This window comes from Melanaphis sacchari, unplaced genomic scaffold (assembly GCF_002803265.2).
Source record: "Melanaphis sacchari strain LSU unplaced genomic scaffold, SCAv2.0 Contig0_pilon_pilon, whole genome shotgun sequence".
NCBI classification, from domain to species: domain Eukaryota; kingdom Metazoa; phylum Arthropoda; class Insecta; order Hemiptera; family Aphididae; genus Melanaphis; species Melanaphis sacchari.
The window spans coordinates 19,738,595-19,749,362 of NW_020270366.1; the positions used below are offsets into that span (position 1 = coordinate 19,738,595).

The 10,768-nt window shown below is 28.7% G+C and overlaps 1 protein-coding gene across 3 annotated transcripts; it reads right to left on the bottom strand.

The window, feature by feature from the left end:
* Nucleotides 1-466: 466 nt before the first annotated feature.
* LOC112596708 lies at nt 467-4,137 on the bottom strand. 3 transcript variants are annotated; one of them, XM_025342504.1, is made up of 6 exons: nt 3,788-4,137; nt 3,371-3,524; nt 1,907-2,011; nt 889-1,014; nt 695-808; nt 467-614 (listed from the first exon to the last, which is right to left on the bottom strand). In XM_025342504.1, exons 1-6 carry the CDS (start codon nt 3,856-3,858, stop codon nt 549-551), a joined length of 636 nt encoding a protein of 211 aa, XP_025198289.1. In that variant the 5' UTR covers nt 3,859-4,137; the 3' UTR covers nt 467-548. The 3 variants fall into 3 exon arrangements, with proteins under 3 accessions (XP_025198289.1, XP_025198271.1, XP_025198279.1); XM_025342486.1 differs by having other exon boundaries at nt 1,823-2,011; nt 3,788-4,133; XM_025342494.1 differs by lacking the exon at nt 3,788-4,137 and adding an exon at nt 3,676-3,749 and having other exon boundaries at nt 1,823-2,011.
* Between the last annotated feature and the right edge of the window lie 6,631 nt (nt 4,138-10,768).

The window sequence follows — 10,768 nt, forward strand, 5'->3', positions numbered from 1 at the left end:
GTGATACATCTTAAAGCTCATTTGATGATCGTGTAAGCAATTTTTATTAAATTATTGACGAATTTAATATCAAGTCTGAGGGATTTTTAATCTCAAAAATGTATTTGAAGAGCCATAAAATGATTTTTTAATCTGTTGTGAATTATTCTTTTTTTTTTTTTGTGTGTGTGTGTATTAAATTATTACAAAAAAAGTACTCTTCGATTTATATTATTTTGAGGTGTTTAACAAAAATTCTGATGTGTCTTTGTATCTAAAATAGAGCTATATTTTTAAAATGATAAAAAATCGTAACTTATTATTTTAAAATTCTTTTTACTTATAATAATTTAGTCATTTATCATAGCAATTCTTATTATAATATATAAGTTTATATATATATTTTCTGTAATAATTTAAAATGTACAATCATAATAATTATTATATTATAATAATACTTTTGCAATAAAATGAAAAGAGTAAATTTTTATTATTGTTGTGCATGTGTTAAAATTATATGTTCATAGTTATTTTGTTTGATGACATGAACCTTTTTTAAAGCTCTTAACTTACGCTATCTTTGAACTGTCATAAGTATTTGGCACTTGTTCAACTACATAACAAAGACATTGAGTCTTGAACAAAACATAAATCAAAGTAAATATTATTTAAAAATCGATTTATTGTGTCTTATGTAATTACAATTAATACATACCTTGTTATTCGAGTCTGGCCTATGTACAAATTGCATTTCGTTGCAGGTCCTTGTACTCGGTCTCCATGAAATGGCTGTTGTGGTATTATGAATTAAATAAGGCGGTAGTTTTTGCTTGATAAACAAATTTAAAAAATAAAATTAATTTCTCAAATTATCAATCCAATTCTTAAACTATGGTGGCAGTAGCTCACCTCAAAAAACGGTCTGCTGAATCGAGGTACATCAGCATACAGCTTGATCTCTTCTAAATGAAACGTCTTACACATTGGCGATGGTTGTCTAAGTATGATTTTAAGCTTTGAAACGTTGTTCCATGCCTATGATATGTATATTAAACACAAATATAAAATAAAGGTGTAACCACCTAACCGCTTTGCTAAAGTTTAGTGTAACTCGTCATTAAATAACTAATGAGTCGTAGATATGTCACATTTGAATTCAATGATAAATCATTTTATACAAAAAAAATGATTTTGAGCAGAAACGTCTAATCGGTTTATTATTATGAAAACATATTGCTACTAATTATCACTAATTTATTCTAATAGGTATAAGTTGTATGGTACAAACTATATAATATATAGGCAACAGCAGAAAATTAATTTAATGTTTTGAAAATATCGTTTAGCGTTCTGTATATAGAATGTGTATAATAATATACGTAAAACTTTCAAATTCCTGTGAATAATATGTCTGAATGTAATAAAATAACTATAAAATCATTCTTCATTTAAAAAATCAAACTTGTATGTTTTGGTTCCAATATGAACTACTTTTGAGGATCTCGTGGTATTATTTCTATCCTTAGATTTAAAAATCAATCATTTGATACATATTAATTAACTAAAAAATATGGGTATATATTATCGATATTTTTTAATTGGTATATAAATAACTTATCAGGAACCTTGCATTAAATTTTCAATAATTTTTGCCGAGAGAATGACTAACATTTGTGGACAAACCACACCCCGCACTACCTATTTTTTTATTTTAAAACCCCCTCAGTTTTTGAGCCTACAAAAAAATATGTTTTTAGGAGTTTCAAAAAAAAATTCAATATATTAAGTTTCTTGACTCGTCGCGACTCAACTGCATATAACTCTATAGCTCTTTTTATCGTACCTCGGTGAAAAACAGCGAGAAATAGTCTTGTGCGCCGTTTTCGCAATGCGGCTGGTTCATTAGAGTTCGGTTCTTGATGCCTACCTCCCAGTTCCTCGATCCCATTGGCGGTCCTTGTAGAGTATTCGATCTTAACAGTAGTACGCTCACGCTGGCCGTGTAATAGTTTCTGAACGTTATTTCACCTACCTACGATCCAAAATATAATATATATTAGGTGTATGTAGATCACAGGTCTTCGGGTTCCCTAAAAAATTAATTGAACTAATTAAACTTTATACGCAGTACTAAGTGAAAGTGGATACACATTATCTACCTCTTTTACAGTGGACACAGGATTGAAGCAAGGGTATATGCAATGTATCCAATCTTAATTAATCTGATACTAGAAAAAGATGTGAGAGAGATGCAGTGCGTAAAAAGCAGTCAATTAACAAAAAACAACACTAACCAGTAACTAGGTACTTAAATTCGCAGACGACCTTGATATGATGTAGAAGTCATTAATAGACATTACAAACGCCGAATAAGTGGATTTAACAATAAATTTAGGCAAAACAAAATGAATGGAATAAGTGGATGCATTCAAATATACCTAGGAACAGCATTGAGTATTAAAAACTATTGATCTGAAGATATAAATATTTGTATAAACAAAGCAAAAAAAACTTTTTTAAGCGAATGAAATTTCTTAACTCCAAAATATTATCGAAAAAATCCAAAACGAGATTATATGTGTCAATTATAAGACCGACGCTGACATACTGAATGTGAAGCCTAAACGACAACAACGGTTACAGATAGGAGACTAAGAACATTCAAAAACAAAATATAGTGAAAAATCTGCGGCCTTGTATTTGAGAAGAATGAATTAAGATACAATTGAGAAATGCAGAAAATGATGAGCTTGACACTTCAGTTAAAGGTAAAAGAATCCATTGGCTAAGCCATATCCTAAGAACAGAATAAAACGACTACTGGAACGCCCCAGAAAGATGTGAAGTGATAGAATCGCAGTGGGTGTAGAAAAATTTGCAAAAAATTTTGCAAGACAGAGAAAAGTGATGAGATATTGTACAGTAACAGCTAAAACTCTTAGTAGTATGGCAAAAAGATTACAAGTGTTGTTAAAATTATGTAGGCATCTAAGTATCTCAGAAATGTAGTGTAAAGAAATATTTTCTTATATTATGTCAACGTAACTACTAACTATCTATTTATGATTTTCACCCTTATATACCCTACATCTTTCTTAACTTTACCACAGACGGTTCCCGGGTTCCCCTTATATTTTAAACTTAAAGAATAAAACATTTTAAAATTAAAATAAAAAATTGTATATTATCATAAAATAGAAAATACCAGAGATAAGTAGAAACTTTTATTAAAAATTAAATAATTTAATTCTACAAAATTTGACATTGAAGCTAACATTGCGGTCTGCTACTCTACTCGTTAAAACCTTGAAATTTAAGTGCTCAAATTTATTACAAAACCATTAAATATTAAAGTATTGATGAACAATTAAAATGAATGTTACCTACTCACCTTTGAGTGTTTTTGCAATTTGAGTTCGATGTATGAACAACCAGTGAGTACTTTCTGTTTTTTGTGTATGTAAATCGGCACGGGACCTTTGACGCTAAAGTCCAACGGCCGAGACATGGACGGGCAGTATGACAGCGAGTACTTCAATTTCGGTCTATGATGGAAGCGAAAATAGAAAAATTAAAACAATATTAAATAATAATACACATACAAATAAATATGCTTAATGTTATATATAGGTAGGTATAAACAGCCGACCAAAGCGAGTAGGAACGTTTGCGGCGAAAAGAAAATTTATAAATTACTTATATGATGACGAATGACGATAAAAATTAAGATTACTAGGTGCAATTTCTAACATGCAGTTATTAGATCGTTGTGTTTACTATAGTACTATGTAATAAAGCCTCGTAATACCTCATTGTATAGCGTTCGTTGTCTTCTTTTTCTTTCGTTATGTCGTCCGCACCACCGCTCATCGTATCCATTGTTAAATCGTATAGGTACAATAATAATATAACGGGTACTATAATAAGATATGACTGTGTGTGTGTGTGTGTGTGTGTGTGTGTGTATAGATATAGGTAATTATGTGTTACCGCCACGAAGTTTTATTTTATACCATTCCGATGTTAGCTAGAAACTAGATTCCTGCATTATCGATATAATATCATACACACACACACACACACACACTGACACCTGCCACATCTTCCAATGCTTGTAAACACAGTATGATATTTGCTATGTTACAAGACAGTTTTATAATTATACGCTGCTACGATAATAATAAAATATCGCACGCATTACCTTGGTAACCACTAACCACGATTTGATGCGCCGTATTGGTATTCGCATAATATTTTCTTCGATATCGTAATGAAATAGGGACGAGCACGGGTGAAATAAATGGTAGTAGGTTTGGCCAGCTTAGCCCTCCCTGCGCTGTCTCGAGCCCCCCTTCAGCCCTTCTTCGGATATTTGAATATATTTTATAATGGTTTTTTTATCGGCTTTCATGCGTGATTATCACTTAGGTGGTATCTTAATTCTTAGGTGTATAGGGCTGTGAGCCAATTAATATCGAAATAATAATATCGTTTTTACGTGGATACCGTTAGGTTATATATTTATGAATGAGGAACTGAAGTATAGTCTATAATTAGTAAAATGAAGTTTAACAGCCATTGTTTTTGTGTAACATTGAGTGTCTAAAAAGTAAAAATATGTATTTGAATTTTAAACTTTTAATACTCGCGAGGTAACGACAATACAGAACGGACAGTATTGTTTTGTGATGTAAATGAAAAAAGAAAAACCAAGTAAGTATATTTTAGCTTGACAATATTGAGAAATCTTATTTTTTTAAATTAAAATTTTTTACGGGCTTTTTTTTGAGTACAGTAAACTCAGCTATGACATCATCAAAATGTATTGTTAAAGCTTACGCATTTTCCATAGATATAAAAGAATGAGTGATTTTAATCGTTCTCGATTCTTTGTTAATCTTTACCACTTCTTCAGTGAAAGATTTTTCTGCTTTTGTTACAGTCAGGCGTCAGCAGTCACTGGAATGGTATAAAATATTCGGAGACTAATATATATACATACATTTATAAAAATTGTCTGCGTATTTTTCAAGTATAAACGAAGTTTAATAGTCGGAGTAGTGGAATTACAATTCTTTTTTGAAATGTTGAAGAATACATAGTTTTCAGATGTAACATTGTAATAGGTATGATATAATTGGCATATTGTGATAAAGAGTTTAATAATGGCTAGAAAATGTTACAAATCGTTTTGACCACTTGAAATCGATAATCTAAATCTGAGAAAATAAAGTTGATTGTATAGTAAATTATGTAATTTCTTAACAGTTAACACCATTTTGAGTTCAGTGATTTAAGGATGGTGAATGAGTTTTTGAAAATTTATCAAAAAGTACTTTTTTTCTTTCTATTAGTCTTGTATTATTTGCATTTCTTAAGCTATTTTCTATAATTTAAATAGAATTTGATGCCAACTATCTCGTATTGATACATGCAAATGAACAGACTGGACGAAGACAAGCAAAGAAACAATCAAGACTCCAGAGATTTACAACCATTTTTTTAATCCATTACGCGTTTTGACATCGAACCGGGCGATACTAGCAACCAAATGGTTGTAAACTTTTAAACGATTTTTATTTCTATTTCGGTTGCGTGAATATGAAAATGTTGTTTTGACAAATATTTCACGTTCGAATATACAGACGGACGGCGTTCGCAAATTATCGGCCCATTTCCAGACAGACAGTGAAATAACAGACAGGTTTAGACGTTGGTGACCGTGCAGTGACCGAAAGGCATTTACGAATTTTATTAGGAATAGCCGTACGGGACGGCAACGCGGTCATGATGACAATCATTACAAGAGTGTAAGACCCATAGACTAAAGACTAAAGATGGGTAGGTACTGAGTCAGGAATTTGAATGAGGATGCTTAAAGGTTAAAGTAATTTAGAAACATTAAATAATATGGCTACCTACACTTAATAGTTGATACAAAGATACAATGATTTCCTTAAACGCTGCTCCGTACTCGTAAGTCGTAGTATGACATTATAACATGAGTCATATCATGTGTGATATTATAATTTATAATTATTCTTGTTTTATCAGTGTTATCGTTTTTTTTTTATGCAAATTTATCTCTATTTATAGAAAAATAGAACTATTTAATATTTAATACACTCACGTTTTAAATTTCGTAAACAAGCATTGACTATAAAATATAAACATGGAAAAAATGTAATCTATTCTATGCCTGTGTGGTATAATTGTATAAATAATCATTGATATAAACTATAAACAGCAAAAAGTGTTTTATTGTGTTAAATTATACATTTTATCTTGAGATTATATTTTTATTTATTTATTTTTTTTTTTTTTTGTGATCACCCGGTAAACAACACGTTAGGTAAACACTGAGTCACTGACAACGAACGAATAATTATTATATGTGAGGTAAATAAAGAATTTTTTTCTGGAAATCAGAACATTGTCTTAAAAATATAAAAAAAACACCTATAGAAATAATAGAAATTCAATTACTGTAGAATAAAATACGAGCTTTTAACAGTTTAGTTATAATTTATAAAATATCTAAGACTACTTATCGTTAGAGTTGAGCTTGAGGATTTCTAGTTTTTATATATTTGTCACTTTGTCCAAAAATTGGCCATAAAACAATTATTTAAGTATACGTATTGTACAATTATATATTATTTTATAACCTTAAGAAACTGTTTTTAAATTTTGTAATTTTTGCATATTTTTTCATTATTGTACAATGTACATGAATGCATATTTGAGTGCCCAGAGTATCTCATGAGTCATGACCAGGGCTCGAGACTTCTAGCATTTGCATATTTATTTATAGTACATTAAAATATAGCAGAGTAAGCTACAAATTCGTTTCATACTAAAATGAACGCAGCTTTAAAAGTTTTTAGTGCATATTTTTGCATATTTAAGTGTTTTTGCATTATTTTTGCTATTTTTATAAGTATCATGCTATTTTTTGCCTATAATTTGTTAATCTGAAAAAAATTAAGTTGTTTTGATGTTTGTACCTAGTCAACGGTAAGTGTCGCTTTATTAAATTCCTATTTTACAAAAGTAAATGTAAAAATGTATAAAGCCGCGTTTACATTAGGACTATTTAGTGTGGACGCCAATTCGGTCTGAAAACTATTTTGTTCGTTTGTTCGCTTTTATAATGTAAACGCGGCTTTACACAGCAAATAGGTTCACCTAATGTAAGTTTATCGGCACCACGCGTCCACGCTGCCTATAACCTATTATAGATAAAATATAAAAATATTCCAGTAATATAGGAGATATAATGTTTATTGACAATAAACATTATACGATATGATACGAAATACAATAAATTATTGTATTTCGTATCTTAATTGTTTCTTAAAGACGTAGTGTATTCTGTAAAGTCCTTATTAGTTATCGTACATTTAGTATTTAGTAAGGATCAATGCAGCGAATTATTACTGTGATAATTTGAGCACAATTCGTTCTATTTTTGAATTACTCGACAATGACGATGCAGTCAGCATCAAAGTAGCAAAAAAATATATCAATAAAAAACGGAATAGACGCAGATCTTATTTTCATAAAATCAAATTTTTTATCTCTTACTACATCTTTAAAAAAATTACAAACACAAGGGTTGTTATTGTATGACTATATTGAAATTATTAACGATGTGGAAAAATCATTTGAAACTCTACGAGGTCCAATAGGATTGAAAATATAGTCAAAATTAAAATGTGTTTTAGAAAAAAATAATGGTCTATTACTTTTGAAAAAAATGTCCAGCATTTTATTGGGTATAAGAGACATCGGAGAATTAGATGGGTTACCAGATGATATTTCTAGTAGTGATGTTCCATACTTAAAGTTCGCCACTATCACATCGGTCGACGTAGAACGTACATTTTCAACGTACAAAACATTTCTGACCAATAATAGGAGATCGTTCAAATTTGAAAATATTCACAAACATATAATTATACAATGCAATTTTCAAGGTATAAACTAAAATTTATAATTTATAATATTTACTTACTTACTGATTTATTAAATTTATCTAATTATTATGTTTACAGAATAAAGAAATTATACATGTACAACAATGGTCGATAAAAAGAACAATCGATTTTTTTTAGAATTATAGATTATAAATAAATATTTTTAGAATTAGAATTAAACAAAATAATTTTTTTATTGAGCATATTATAGTGCATATTTTACCATTTTTTAAGTCATATTATAGCGCATATTTCATAGTTTTTTAGTGCTAGAAGTCTCGAGCCCTGGTCATGACTAATGAGTATTTTGAAAAATTATAAAACATATTTGTGTGGCGCACTAGGAAATAGGTATTTGAATTACGTCTTATTTGTATTACACAATATAAATAAAAACGACAAAGGAGGAAAAAATCCATTTTTCAAGTTTTTATACAATCAACTTTTACAAAACATTTTTTTTTTTTTTAATTGTCTTATTTCATAATAATAGATACCTAATATCATTGATTTAGTTATGATATTATTTTAGTATTTCTATTTAAAACAATGAATATCAAATACATTTTTTTTAGACCGTATTTTTAAGTGATGTATGCCTATTTCTCTTATTTTTAAATTTATAAGTTTGTAAAACAAATTTGAATAAGTGTAAATAATATAAATTGACTATTGATAACTTTCATTTGTAATTTAAAATTTGTAGTATTTTTTTGGAATAGATATTAAACAAACTCGTTTACAGTGTTTACACAAAATTAGTACCTAATTATAGTAATAGTAGTAATACCTACTATATAATATATAATATTTTAGTCAAACACAAAATTCGATGGTATTCATGATTCATTCACTTACATATTTTATTATTTGAGTTATTTTCTTATCGAAGTCATCCTACAGTATAAAATGCTCGTAATTACAAGTCTGTACATTTTAATAGAATTTAAACAATTATTTAACTAATGTGAAGTATTTTATTTTTGACAAAAATATATAAGTATACTATATAAGTAAGGTAGAATGTTCACAGGGCGGCCAAATTCCTGGCACCGGCACTGGGCGCCTAGCCGATATTATGAAAGACATGAAAATCATCAAGTTTTTATAACTCCGTGTTGGACTCAAACGTCCGCAACCTTAATTTGATTTCAAAAGAAAGTAAAACACATTTTTGTATATATTATTTTTTCATCAAATAAAACTGGTTGTACTTATATGTATAGGTATACCGTGGAATGCTCTACAGTCTACGTGTATTGTTCGTTTGTTTCAGTCACAGAGAAGCTGTTGCGCATTTATTATAGTGTCTTTTTAATCGTCCCGTGAAATATTGGAGAGCAATTTAGTGCAGACCATGAGTTATGTCCGATCTTCTTCAAGTTCGGTATGAATGATCCCACGATAATGATGTGCGCACGTTCTGTTTGCCTCTCTTACTAACTCAAACGCACGAAAAGACAAAAAGTGTTTATTAAAAATAATATTTATCTATTTATTGTAGATATGTTATATAAATTATTTTACGGCACACGAAGACGTATTGATAAATTTAATCTACCATTTATTTTTGATACTCATTGTTAAACTATTGATTATTACTTATAACATAATTAATTGTTAATTAAACTGATTTATGTATTGAAATAATTAATAAGATTCCTCGCGGAATATCAATTAACAACATTAGTAACTAGTAAGTTGTAAGTAGTACCTATGATTTATTTAGTGACCTATTGACCGATTTAATCGTGATATCATATACATTATTATACAATACTAATAAGTAATAATATATCATTTTATATTGTATAATGATTTTTAACTGTTTCAATAATGGAATAAATAAACAATTAAAAACACAAAAAATAACTGTAAAAATCAGTTTTGAGCGTTAAAATAATTACGTCAACTATAAATTATAATATGACAGGAACCATTTATTTTTTTTCTAAAATTTCAGTATTTGTTAGGTAATTGTCAGTACCTGATAAATAACCATAAATAATATTTTTAAATTACAATAAAATAGCTAAAATCATTATTCTTCGTTTAAAAAAAGGTTCCTTGTAGGGAGTTCATATTGTAATCAAAAAATCTAAAAAATATTTAAGCACAGTATTTTTTCTGCATAGGTAGGTACGCCAATGAGTTGCGCATTAAGCACAAATATTGGTTCTAGTTGCGCCAATGTTAATGCAACTCTGTCGGTTTTTTTGTCATTGCACATGTTTGAAATATTATTTTTTACATAATAGGTAAATTTTTAGTATTTTAATTGTTTTAAAAAGGATCTAGGACAATTATACGCAGTCAACTTTGCCACAGAGCATTGATCTTGCAAAATTGGGCGCGTGGACAATTAAACGTTCAGACATTTAAACCCGAAGAAAATTAATCTCTTGTACAATTAAACTTACAATAGTGTTTTTTTTTTTTTTTTTTTGGGGCGATGCCACTTAAATTCTCAAATATCAATATAATATGACGTTAAAATATATTTATACCTAATTTGAAATAATATATTTAATTAGCTATTTAACTAAATAATATAATATATAAATAATCTAAATATTTTGGGCAATGCCTCTTAAATATGCGTCAATTGGCCTAAAATTGAATTCTGAACAAATTTTTTTTATTCTTGTCTTTATAACATTTTTTTTTAGGTTTAGGTTCATTACCCGCCATAAATTGGTGTATTTTTTATCGATTTAACTTTTCTTTCTTTTCAAAGCATCGATAAATTTCCATATGGAAGGATGTATATACTGCATTTAAAATTGAATTAAATGAATTGTGCCAGCCTT